Source organism: Equus quagga, chromosome 3 (assembly GCF_021613505.1).
Source record: "Equus quagga isolate Etosha38 chromosome 3, UCLA_HA_Equagga_1.0, whole genome shotgun sequence".
In the NCBI taxonomy this organism is placed as follows: domain Eukaryota; kingdom Metazoa; phylum Chordata; class Mammalia; order Perissodactyla; family Equidae; genus Equus; species Equus quagga.
Window position 1 is genome coordinate 153,336,342 of NC_060269.1, and position 13,609 is coordinate 153,349,950.

At 41.3% G+C, this 13,609-nt stretch overlaps 1 protein-coding gene across 1 annotated transcript in view; it reads right to left on the reverse strand.

The window, feature by feature from the left end:
• GRK4 (G protein-coupled receptor kinase 4) overlaps nucleotides 1–13,609 on the reverse strand; it is a 99,295-nt gene that overhangs the window by 71,792 nt on the left and 13,894 nt on the right. The window contains exons 3-4 of the mRNA XM_046655793.1: nucleotides 5,199–5,311; nucleotides 2,309–2,386 (exon numbers count right to left, since the gene is read on the reverse strand). Of these exons, the coding sequence (XP_046511749.1) occupies nucleotides 2,309–2,386; nucleotides 5,199–5,311 (191 nt within the window). The remainder of the gene's footprint in view (nucleotides 1–2,308; nucleotides 2,387–5,198; nucleotides 5,312–13,609) is intronic.

The following is a 13,609-nucleotide window of genomic DNA, read 5'->3' on the forward strand; positions in this document are numbered from 1 at the left end:
TGGCATTGGTCACAGCGCCCTGAATAGACTAAGGCAGCGAGACCACGGCCTCAGCAAGCAGACAGCTTTACTTTTTCCTTTCCAATCTGGACACATGTGTTCACTTTCCTTAAGTAACTCCCCTGCTGGAACTTACAGTACAACACCAAGATGATAAGAGTAAACATCTTTGTCCTGTTCCTAACCCTAGGGGGAGAGCATCTGACCTTTCACATTTAAGCAAGATGCTAGCTGTAAGTGTTTCGTATACATCCTTGATCAGGTTGAGTAAGCTCCATTTCATTCCTAATTTGTGGAGTGCTTTTATTATGAAGGAGTCTTTGGACTTTATCCAATGGTTTTTTGCCTTTACTATGATGATCATGGGTGGGGTTTTTTGTTCTTTATTAATATGATGTATTATAGCAATTGATCATTGGATATTGAACCAACTTTACATTCCTAGGATAAATCCCACTTGGTTTTGGTCATAATTTTTTTTTAATTGTAAACAAAATTTTGCTGAATTTTAAAATTTGGGAATCATGGAAACTAGAAAACTAAGAAAACTAAGAATGACCTGAGTGAAAGGATAAAGAAATGCAAGAATGAACATATACAGTCTTGCCTTACTTTCAAGTGCCTTAGGTATTCTGGATTGTTGAAATTGTAGAAGAGTTCCCTTTTCAGTATGCAAAAGAAAGAGATTTTGGTTGTTGTTATTAAAGAAAGGCCAAAAAAAGAAAAACTACAATGATGATGTGACCATTGTTATTTTTTTTTTGTAAAGTACAAAGCTAGTTTCCTCACTTGATGGTAGGGAGAAAAAAACCTTTCAAGTTACTCGATCTTTGGCAGCCCATAAGCATCTTTCACTATTACTGAGCCACAGATGGATGTCCCTTCTGCCCTTCCCTTCCCCGTCTACATTTGCTATAGATACTATGATTACTTTTTTTTTTTTTTTTACCAAGGAAGATTGTTCCTGAGCTAACATCTGTGCCAATTTTCCTCTATTTGATATGTGAGTCGCTGCCACAGCATGGCCACTGATGAGTGGTATAAGTCTATGCCTGGGAACTGAACCCGGGCCACTGAAGCAGAGTGCGCCGAACTTAACCACTAGGCCCCAGGGCTGGCCCCCATGTGATTACTTTTTAGATTATATCTTTCTTCTTGACAACCTCTCTTGCTATGTGAGTATTTCTTCAGGAAAGAAGAAGGAAAAAAGAAATTAAAAAGATAAAAGAACTAGACAAATGATCACAGTCTCTTGGGGAGGGAACAAAGTTTTCTCCTCAAAAGTTTCTACTCCCCAGAAGTTTCTAGTCCTCCCAATTAGTGTCCTGGTGGTACTTACAATATGTAGATGCTGTGTTTGAAAATAATAATCTATGAGCCAAGGTATTGAGGCTGGAGGCTGGGGTAGACACAAACTTTGGAGTCAAAACCTATTTGGGTGTGAATAACATCTCTGCCACCCACTGGCTGTGTGTATATCTTTGTGCCTGTTAGATGGTCCACTGGCCTTTCCCTCTGGCACTCTATTTTTGCACCAATGAGTTTGCCCTATCAATGAGTTGGCCCTATCATCTTCAGCTAGGTAGGCTCAAAATCGGAATATTTTGGACTACTTCTCCACCACACTATTCTTCAACGCCAGTCTATACATGTTTGATACCTGGCCCCAGTACTTTCTAGCTGTGTAACCTTCAGTAAGTCACTTAATCACTCTGATTTTCAGTATTATCATATGAAATCAGACATAATAATGTACCTACCTCATGGTTTTGTTGTGAGCATTAAATAACTTATTATATGCACAAGGCTTAGAGCAGTATTCACTAAATGTTAGCTCTCACTGTTGCCAGTATTTTCCTCCCACCCTACAACACAGGGACCTGGCCAGGGTTTAGGACTCTTATTGGTCTACAAAAAGAAAGTCATATGAAGGGAAGCAGGTTACAGCTCTAACTTCAGGGACTTACTAAACTACAAGAACCTAGCAATTCAAAAAGCATAAAAACTAATACCCCTTAGAGCTGTAGGAGAAAAATGTTATTTTCAGTCCAAGAGAGGCAAATAAAATTCTCTAGGTCTATATTCTGTTTCAGGAAACATAGAAACTTTTAAATTCTTTGAATCAATTTTCTAAGAGATGTAATTGTTAGTTTCCTCACTAAATCAAAATAAAATGCAGAAGAGAACAATTATAAGAAATTAAAGATTTTAACACATTTGTTATATCTTATCCAATTAAGTAAAAATGGCTATGCACTCTAATTATTTAAGTTCTTTACATCTAGTAAATCTAGTAAAGAAAATATACCTCACTACTGAAGAATCTTTCTAAGACTAACAGTCCACAATTTCTTCGGTCCTCATCAGCAGCCACTTCATATTCTGTCTGATTGCAGAGATGAGAGAAAAGAAAAATGTTAGTTAAGCTTCTACACTGACTTCATAATGTTTCAAATTCTCTAACTTATGGAACTGACTTTGTCCCCTAAGAACCAGAGAACAGCTTTATTGATCAAGCATCTGCAGTTCTTCTTTGGGAAATTAATGGCTAAGGGGAAAAATCAGTCAGTTCTCTTAAGAGGTTCATTAGTAGAGCAACATATTCCATAATGTTCTCTATGTCACATTATATTTTCAGCCATTAAATGTGGCCAAATAAAACGGAATGAAATAAACAGCTTGGGCTGTTCTAGGCAAAAGCATTTTAGAAAGGTCCAAGAGGCACTTGGAAACCTGAACACCGGGCTCCCAGAGAAGTCAGAGCTGGTGACACCAAAGTAGGAGTCATCCACACACAGGTGTCAGGTGAGAGGCATAAGAGTGGAGAGTTCCACACAGGCCAGAAAACATAGGAAGGATCAAAAGCAGAACCTGACTAATTAATAGTAAATGTCTATAAAGCAAGAAAGCAAGAAAGGAGAAGCAAGAAAGAAGAAGTGGAAAAGAAAGATAAGAGAAAAAGAAAACCGGAGGTGAGATCGCAAAAGCCTAGAGAAGAGAATTTCAAGAGACTACTCAACAATGTTAATAGACACGGAGGCTCAAGCACGAGGATGCCTCTAGGAAGCCACTGGATTTTGCAAGCAGGGGCTGTAGAAGAGTAGTGAAGCTAAAACCCAATGGACTTCAAGGGAGAAGTGAGGAAATGAAGCCCAAAGGAAAGTGATCTACTGAACACGTTAAAAAGTACTCAAAGACAAAGTCCTTGTAGGTAGGAACCCAACCTCAGACTTCATTCTGCATCTTTCACAGGCCGAGCACAGGGGCTATGATCATCGGGCTGACAACCTGGTCAGAGCTAGCTTCACGTTCTGTATTCAAAGGCATTGTGCTCACCATGACTAGTGACTAGCACACTATTTACTTAAACTTTAAACTTAATTTCCAGGAGTTCTGGAAACCATACGGCATGTAATTAATGGAAAAGAAAGCACTGTGACTCTGTGATGGTCTTATGATGTGCCAACTTGGCAGGCAACAATCTCCAGTTATTCGAACACTGGTCTACTGTTGCTGTGATGGTATTTGCAGATATCATTAAAGTCTCTAACAGTTGACTTTAATTAAGGAGATTATCCTAGACAATCTGGGTGAGCCTGATTCAATCAGCTGAAAGTCTTTAAAAGCAGAGCTGAGGCTTCCTCAAAGAATTCTCCCTGAGGACAGCAGCTTTACCCCATTTCTGGAGAGTTCTGTCCTGTCCCTCCTGGTTGTCCACCCTACAGATGTCAGACTTTCCTACCCAGAAATCATGTGAGCCAATTCCTTGAAGTTAATCTCTAAATATATATCTCCTACTGGTTTTATTCTCTCCTTGAATCCTGACTGATACAGACGCCATTATTCATTCACAAACACTAAGCAGGGAACAGAGTAAACAACCATGCCAGACGCCATGAAGGGGAAATGGATAAGATGCAGTCTTTCCACTCGAGAAGCTCAAAGAACCTGTGATCACCTCCCACAAGTATAGTCAGAGCAGTAAGTGCTGCGTACATGGCATCATGAGGCATTACTTATTGACCCACACAGCTACCACCAAAACACAAAACCCGTCACTGCGTCAATTGGCTGTCACCGAATAACTAACAGGTATCATGACAATATCGGAAGATCTAAATCTAAAAGAGTCTTGACAATGTAGTTTAGCCATTTCAAAATAAAGAATTGTAGGTCCTTAAATTCTTAAAATACAGCAGCTTGGCAAATATAACCCAATCCACTAAAACATACCTGCACTGTACCCCATGGAGCTGAGAAGGCAGGCCCCATTGAACCAGAGTCTATCTTTAAAAGAATAATTGCCTCCTTTCAAAGTCTTGTCTTATTCTAGTAAAGCTACCAGGAAGGAAAGGGCTGGGGGAGGTCCAGGGAGAAGAAAGCAAACAACAAAACAGGCAAGAGCCTCAAATGTTTTTCTGACAGAATATATTATAAATATATACTTTTAAAAATCTATGACCGAAAAAATTGAATAAAAACTCAATGATATGAGATGGTACTTTGCATATAATAAGTAGTCAATACATATTTGCTGACAGAGCCAGGACAGGCCAAAGAAGAGAGAGGAAGTGTCATAATCTTGGTACAAATAACAAAAAGTAAAAGACTTTTCTGTTTTCCACTGTTAGGTTGCTTCTGAATTTCATAGTTTTGAAACTTCTACACTTGCCAGTAGTCTCTAAAGATTTAGAAACACAAAATTTTTCTAGCTATAAGGAAATCACTGTAAACGTCACGCAGGATACATGTGAATGTTGGAAAACGTAGAAATCCTACTGGATTCCATTCCGCGTGCTCACTCTTCTTACACTAACTATTCCTTCCATGTGCTTCTGGGCTAGTGTTTGAAGCCTACAGCATCTGCTACATGAAGGCAGGCAGGATACTTTCTAGGCAGCTGAACAGGCACATTGTGTTAATTAGCTGTTCAACCTTCCTACAGATTCAAGCAGCATGTTTCAAAGTTATTCAGTAAGTACCTGTGACTCTCCAGCACTTGAGATGTAATTCTACACGAACTACCACCTTATACTACAGGTATTTCTGTACCAAGAAGATAACGCGACACCGAGACAACTCATTTATCCACTCTTACATCATTGCCAAGGTCTAATTAACTCAGAGAGATCTCATTTTAGTTTTTAATTTTGAAAAGCACAAGATTGGGTGGTTTAAAACTGAGGTAAATCGCTTACCACTGCATCCAGGAATTCAATGCACCACTTTAGATGACGTTTTGTATCACAGAATTGCCTGAAGAGAAGTCTTCCTATGGGCTGCCTGTCACAAAGACTACTATAATCCTTTTCTGGGTGAAGAAAGGGGATAAGAAATACACATATATAATGGTTACAATTCAGAAAGTACTTTTCTGAATCTTCCTGTTTTCACCTGATACAATGGAAGTCAAAAATAGTACTTGCAGTATTATTTTTTAAACTATTGTTTTGTTTACTAATTTAGACTGGGTTATCATGAATATTTAAAATACGCAGGCAGAGCCAAAGGTGGCTGGAGGACCTGATACAGGTGCAGCCTGACAGGAAATGCCCCTGCTGCCCTCTGACAGGAACTTGCAAGGCAGCAGCGCTAGCTGGGAACGAGCAGCCAGGATCAGAGCCAGGGAGGAGAGGCGCAGGGGGAGAGCGGGTCTGTGCTCCCCCTGCCCCACTCACCCCATGTGCTTGGCACAAATTACATGTATGTGAAATACACCACAGGAATGAACTAAATTAGATTTTCAAAAACTCTTTTTCATTTTGCTACCTTTTTATGCTTTCCCAAGTTACAAATATTATATACACTTAATGATTTTTTAACTGCTTTTTCTCTTTTCAGTGGAATAATATGTTGTATACTTTACCTTACCTTACCCCAAACACTGATACTGTTTTGAGAACAAGCACTAATATTTGGTCAAAGTGTCAAAAGGGATGTTAAACAAAAATTTTATGTTCAAAATAGGTTAATTAAACTTCAGCAAGAAAATCAGTTGCTCCTTTAATAGTGGCTCTGAACTTGAAATGAACATAACTATGTTCAGGTACTCCTAAACTGGCTCTAAAGATGAAGAATAAATGAAATTCATGAAAAGTAAGCAAGCCATAACAAACTCCTCAATTAAAGGACTTATTAATACCAAGGGATTCTAGGAATCTAAACACTCCTGTTTTGAATCGCTGAGTCAGCACATGGCAAAGTAGAGGCAAGGATATAAACATCTGGAGTGCTAGTACACAACTGCTTGTACAGCAAACATCAGCAAGAGCTTTGCAAAAATTCTACCACCCACTTTGTCCGATATTGCTACCACATTTTATTTTAGGGATACTCATAACTACATTTAAAAAAACAAACAACACAAGACAATCAAAAAGTGATTTAAAAAAAAAAAACTTGAGAGTTTTTAATACTTTCCTCCCAAATTCAAAGGTTCAGAAACGTTTCTAGTTTCCGGCTGAGGATAAGAGGTGGAGCATACAGGTCTGCCTACCTTCTCTCCCAGATTCCTACTGAAATGACCAAAACTTACAACAAAAACAAAACCACAACCAAAAGAATAAAGCCCTAACATGGAAAAAGAATACAGGGCACCCTCAGGAGCCAGAAATTTGAGGAATACCTGCAAGAGAGAAAGCGGATGGGGTCAGCTCTTAAAGGAACCAGGAGCTGAAACCCCAGAGATAAGGCGGGCCTCCTAGGGAAGCCCCTCCAACACGGCTAGATCACGGGAGCCCCTCCCAGTCCCGATCGGAATGGCTGTCCAAAAGGCTTCTCCTTCAGATTGAAGCCACGTTACAGAAAGTAAGGATCTGCCAAGAGAGATTCTGGGACCCCGGAGGAGAGGCGGAGCAGAAGGAACGAAGTGGAATGCTCTGTGGCTGCTAGAACGGCGGCCCTGTCTGGAAGGCACCCCAGGGCACACCCACCCACCAGAACGCCATTCAACAAAGAGGACGGCCTCGAGAAGGGAAGCACGCAACCGCAGAGGAAGTAGTGCCGGCACCCGCGTGAAGCACGCAGCCCTTAGCAAAAACTTGAATAAACAACCTCAGGTCTCTAGGTATAGCAAAAAAGCAGCAGGTAAAAACAAAACCCAGAAAGAACAGCAGAAAAACTGAACCAGGAGAAGAGAGATATGCAGGCAACAGAAAACATATCTTTTAAAACGCTAATTAGTATGCTCTGAGGGACTGCTAGAGCCATAAAACATGAAAAAGAAGCAATCATAGAACAAGAGAGTATTTTTAGAAATTAAAAATATGATTAATGAAAATACACTGTGGGATGGGCTGGATAATACTTTGCATGTGCGTAAAAGCATGGATGTTGATCTGGATAATAAGGAAATCTCCTAAAATGAATGGCAAAAAGCAAACAGAAAATACAAGAGAATGTTGCGACACAGAAGACAGATCCAGAAAGTCAAATATCTGTCTAATAGGAATTCAAAGGGGAAGTCCAGATAACATGGAAGAGAGGAAGATACAGATATGCGGCCTTTCCTTTTGAATTTTAATATATATAAAATAAATGTATATAATATGTATATAAATTTACATATAATTTTATAAAACTTATATATAAATTATGAATATGTTTATTTCTATAATATTTATATATTAAAATTTTCCCAGGCCAAAGATTTAAAGGCTCCACTAAGCGCTAAACATGATGAAGTCTGATCCACATCCAGAGACATCCAGTAACATTCCCAATGCTAAGAAGAAACAAGAAAACGTCTGAGAAAGAATAAAAACTTAGCTACAAAATGTAATGAGTCAGAGGGACACTGTATTAACAAAGTTAGAGGCTGGTAAACCAATGTTTTCAAAGTTCAGTGGGCAAGGGGAGTGGAAATCTTTTTCAATTCCATTAACTATCAAATGAGAAGGCAAAACGGGACATTTTCCAAAATTTCAGAACTCAGAAATTTTACCTTCCATTTGGCCTATATGACAAAATAATTACTTGAGGAGCTATAATAATAGAAAAAGAAAGGAATCAAAGAAAGAGGACAAGATGGAAAACAAAAAGGATAAGCAGGGGGTATAATCCAGAAGCAAAGAAAATTGAAAAAGTAAATGACCCCACCAGGATATTTGGAAGGCTTGATCCTTGGCAAAGTCTCAATAGTGCAGAATATTGTCTTCTTTATGGCTCCAACCATACTCACTTGCTTCTAGATTACATGGAATATACAAAATTATAATATTGTACAGTAGTCCCCCCTTATCCTCGAGGGAAACATTCCGAGACCCCCAGTGATGCCTGAAACTGGGGATAATACTGAACCCTACATATACTGTTTTTTTCCTACAGGTACATATCTATAATAAAATTTAATTTATAAATTAGGCACAGTAAGAGATTAACAGTAATAACTAATAATAAAAATAGAACAATTATAACAATATACTGTAATAAATGTTACTGAAGATCTTGGCAACCTCAACGTATGATTTTTTTCCCTTCCTTATTAAGTTGACAACTTTCACCTTTTCACTTACAGAAAGCACTTTACAGCTTTGCTTTGGCACATCAGAATTGCCCGCATCACTACTCTTGTGCCTTGGGGCATTATTAAATAAAATAAGGGTTACTTTAACACAAGCACTGTGATACCACAACAGTCGATCTGATAACTGAGATGCCTACTAAGTGACTAACAGGTAGGTAGCATGTACAGCATGGATCTGCTGGTCAAAGGAATGATTCACATCCAGGAGGGATGGAGCGGGACTGTGTGAGATGTCATCATTGCTACTCAGAATGCTGCGCAGTTTAAAACTTATGAATTGTTTATTTCTGGAATTTCCATTTAATATTTTTGGACTGCAGGTAACTGAAACCCACAGAAAGTGAAATCACGAATAAGGGGGACTACGTTACTACTTAGAATAATCTTCGGACCAAGATACATAGAAGGAAAGTGATTGGCCCAATGAGCAGTTCAGAGTGGCTGAAAAAGGGGACATGGAGGGAAGCAAATGAAGCTTTAAAAAAAAACCGCTAGGATCAGATTTTCAAAAAGCCTTGATGCCACACTGAGGAGTTTCTCTCTATCCTAGAAGGGACAGAGATAAAAATAATAACTATAGGTAATATTTCTTCGCCTCTTACTGTGTGCCAGGCAGTCTTTTAAGCCCTTTCTGTGCATTACTTCATTTAGTCATCACGATAATACTTCTAAGTTTGGCATTTGAGGTAAAGCAGAGACCTATTGGGAACTGCTCCCTTCTGAGGGCCATCTGGACCCAAGGCAGAGGAGGCGCAGTGGGGGCAGGAGAGGCTGGGCAGGGGCACCAGCCAGCGGTGACAGCAGTTGAGGCCTGAACACAGCTGCAGAGTATGAAGGAAGAGGCCAGCTCTCTGGTGACAAATGAATTTCAAAAGGCAACTCATTCACATTCTATCCAGTCCCTCCTTAGTGGTGAGGATAAAACTATAGGACACGAGCTCCATTCCCAGGGAACCTATATTCTACTGAGGGGACAGTGAGGAAGGAGGTAGCTAAGTGCAGCTGACGAGATAAGCAGGTAGAAGGCAGCGCCATTCATGGAGATGAGAACCCGCGAGCAGAGCCGGTGAGAGGAGCAGCGGGAAGCAGGACATTGTGGGCTAGCGCTTGAACTGTGGGCAGCAAGATTGGTATTGTGCCGGCAGCACTGCGGACGTGGATGTCCTTCACTGATGGAGGAACAGAGGAGGGGCTGGGCAGAGGAAGGGGCTGCCCTGCAGACGGCCAGAGTTAACTTGTGGGGTGGGAGGCGCCTTTGGGACATCCAGCGTTTAGGAAGTGCTCAGGAGATCAGGGGAGGATGGCAGCACACGTAAGGAGGAGGCCAGTGCAGTGGGCTAGGAGTGAACGGCCTGGCCAGGAGGTACACGTTACACTCTGATCCAGTTATCTGGTAAAGCCAAACATCTGAACTTCATGGGGGGGGGGGGGGGGGGGGGAGGGGCAGGGTTTATTCCTGTTTGTTTTGCATTTTATATTTATATCATCCTCAGACACTTAAAAATACTTGCCTATTAGACATGGATTCTATTCAAGTTTTCCAAATTTATTTCTTGATTACCCTTGATTTCATCCAGAACTCTAACTGCTAGGTCTGAGTCCTTATTTGTAAAGGAAGCTACTTAATAGGTTCTACAAGTCTTTTTTTTAAAGATTGGCACCTGAGCTAACATCTGTTGCCAATCTTCCTTTTTTTCCTTCTTCTCCTCCCCGAACTCCCCCAGTACATGTTGTATATGCTAGTTGTAGGTCCTTCTGGTTGTGCTATGTGGGACGCCACCTCAGCATGGCTTGCTTGATGAACGGTGCCATGTCCGCACCCAGGATCCAAACCAGCAAAACCCCAGGCCGCTGAAGCGGAGCAAGTGAACTTAACCACTTGGCCATGGGGCCAGTCCCTACAAGTCTTAATTAAGGTATAGCAGGAAGCATGTAAATTATTTGTATTGTTTAAAGTCTATGTCCTAAGGCTCCGATACTATATAAATTTCTGTCATAACTATAAAATCTTTGAGTAAATGGTCACACAATGCAGGCTACATTTTTTGAAAGATCTTTTTTTTCTCTTTTTGAGGAAGATTAGCCCTGAGCTAACATCTGCTGCCAATCCTCCTCTTTTTCCTGAGGAAGACTGGCCCTGAGCTAACATCCATGCCCATCTTCCTCCACTTTATATGTGGGACGCCTGCCACAGCATGGCTTGCCGAGCGGTGCCATGTCCGCACCGGGGATCCGAACCAGCGAACCCGGGCCGCTGAAGCAGAACATGGGACCTTAACCACTGCGTCACTGGGCCGGCCCCTGAAAGATCTTTAAAAACATAAAGACAGAGTAAGAGCCCTTTGGGTTTTTCTGGAAGGAAGCAGGGCAAAATTGCAGAGCAGGAGGAGGTCTGAGACATGCCCAGGTTCTGTGCCGTGAGCCTCATACGCCTCTGGCAGATGAGCACACTGCCCTCCGCCCCACAGGGTTAGGTAAGTGGAGAGCTGAAGGCTCTCAGCACACCATCTAGCAGAGCAGGTCAGCAATCAATGTGGGTTTCAGATTCTGGGGACAGGACAGTCCTGAAGCGTGATTCGGAGATACCAGGAACGTTCAGACTTGATGGCACTTATGTGGGCACCTCACAGGAAAATCTCTAATTTTACCCAGTCGACATGTTTTATATTGGCTCAGGGACAATAGCAAAAATGATGCATGGTTCCAAAAAACCTTAACTCTAAAGCCTTCCACTTATATTTGGGTGGTAGGACCATAGGTGATTATTACTTTATTCGGTAAAGTTCTTTTTCTATTTCATCACACACAATCTCCTTCATCCCCCCAAAAATCTGCCATACAGAAATGCAAGTACTTTAAATCTGTTCTTTCTGCTTTATCTGGCTCACAATTCTATTAATGATTTCACTTTTCCATGCATTAGATTTCACATGCTACTAAAATTGAATACCATACACCACAGAAATGTGTCACAAAATATGACATCTCAAAACCAGTGGACAGCCTCTTCTGTCTCCCCATCGGAGGCCTCAGTCCTGAAGGAACCAAAAGATCCAGTCTCTTTTCTTTCAATGTCAGAGGCTTCTCTGTGAACCATTTACTGTTGCAGCCGCGAATGAGCGCCATGCCCCACAGGGAGGACAGGCTCACAGGGAGGGGAGGAGGCCACGGCAGGGCACAGGGCGAACCAGAGCTGAAGCCTTCTGGGTCCCAGCACTCAGTGCACAGAGGCAGAGGCCGCTCCTCAGAAGTGCTTTCCTGACCAGCAGTGTTGGGAAGGGAACCAGCTAAGTGAGAGGCTGGTTTTTTTCAGTGTGCCAAATTCTGAGACAAGGATGAGCCACTTATCAGACGCTCTCTCTTACAGTCACGTGCCATACAACAATGTTTTGGTTAATGACGACCGTATAAGGTTAGTACCATATGGCCTCAGTGTGTAGTAGGTTATACCATCTGGGTTTATTTATGGACACTATGATGTTTACACAACAATGAAATCACTTACTGACACATTTCTCAGAACATACCCCTGTTAAATGACGCATGGCTGTGTTTTCAAAGTAATCCTCCTACAAAGAACGCTAACTCAAAGTTTTATAGCTCGCTAATTCTCTATCATCCACAAATTCAGAACAATCAAAGGATGAAAATTTTAAAACCCAAAATATGCTTACTATCACACTAAACCCAATGTATATGTAAACTACTAAAGAAAATAAATGAAGAGCTGCATACACAGTAGAGGGCCTCTGAGTGGAAACATTGTTTTATTCAGTGAGAAAGTTCTGCCTGAACATCTTTACTGAAATGACTCTTGCTAAGGTCATCAATTCATTCATTCACTCATTCACTCACTCACTTAACAAAACTGTGACAAGTACTGTTCTAGGGATGGAAATAAACAAAGACCTTGAACTTGTGGCCAAATCCAGTGGCTGCTCGACCTCCGTGACATTGCTGGCCATGCCCACCTGCTTGGAAGTGCCTAGTCCCCAATTCTCTTGACCCTTCCACTCTCCAGACTCAACAGAGACCTGTCAGGCTGCTCCTTCTTGCTCCACTTCACTGAGTCATGACAGGATGTGGGGTCCTCCAACGGCCAAGGGCCCTTCCCCTCTTCCCTCTTTCCGTCCCTTCGGAGAACTTATCCACTTCCAGTCTTGTGATTTGTAAATGCCATCTATACACAGATATCCCCCAGATTCATATCTACAGCCCAGACTTCTCTGAGCTCTAAATATGAATGTCCAACTTCCATCCAAACAGGTTCTTCCTGCTCTAAGCCCTACCTCAGTGATGGGACAAGATCTGGAAGTCATGCTTAACACATGCCCCCTTCCTCACCCCCACACGTAAATCAATTGAGTTCTACTTCCTCAACTTCTCCCATAGTCATTCAATTCCATCACCACTATCCCAAACCAAGCTACAATCATCTCTTGCCTGGACAATGGCAACAATCTCCTATATGGCCTTCCCGTCCCCACTCTTGACCCTCTCAATCTCATCCTTCACACTGAAGCCTGAGAGACTCTTCAAAACATAACCTGATTACATTATTCCTCTGCTAAAAATCTGACCATGTCAACTTTCACAACTCTACTAAGACAAAAACCTTTACCAGGCCTACAAACTCCTGCCTCTCTCCTTTCATCTCATCTACTCTCTTCCTTCGTCTTTGCTCCAGGAGGACTGGCCTTTCTTAAGCCCCTGGAAACTGCCATGCTCCGTCCCACTTTGCGGCCCTTGTGCTTACCCAGCAGTCTGTACCTTTTTCTCCAAAGCTCTTACTACAGTTTGTAATTATGTTTATTTCTGTGATTATTTATTTTGTAACTATCTCTGCCAGGAAAATACAAGCTCGGTGAGGCAGACATCGCGTTTCTTTCTCAACCACTGTAGTTCTAGCACCATACCCAGTCTTGACACATGAACATGAATAAATGGTGACACTTAAAAGTTAATTAATGGTGTTATACACCTTAAACTTACACAATGTTATATCTCAAAATAAATTAATAAAGAGCATGAACTGGGAAAAAAGTTAACTAACAGGACACTTGATATAATTTACTTCATTCTATG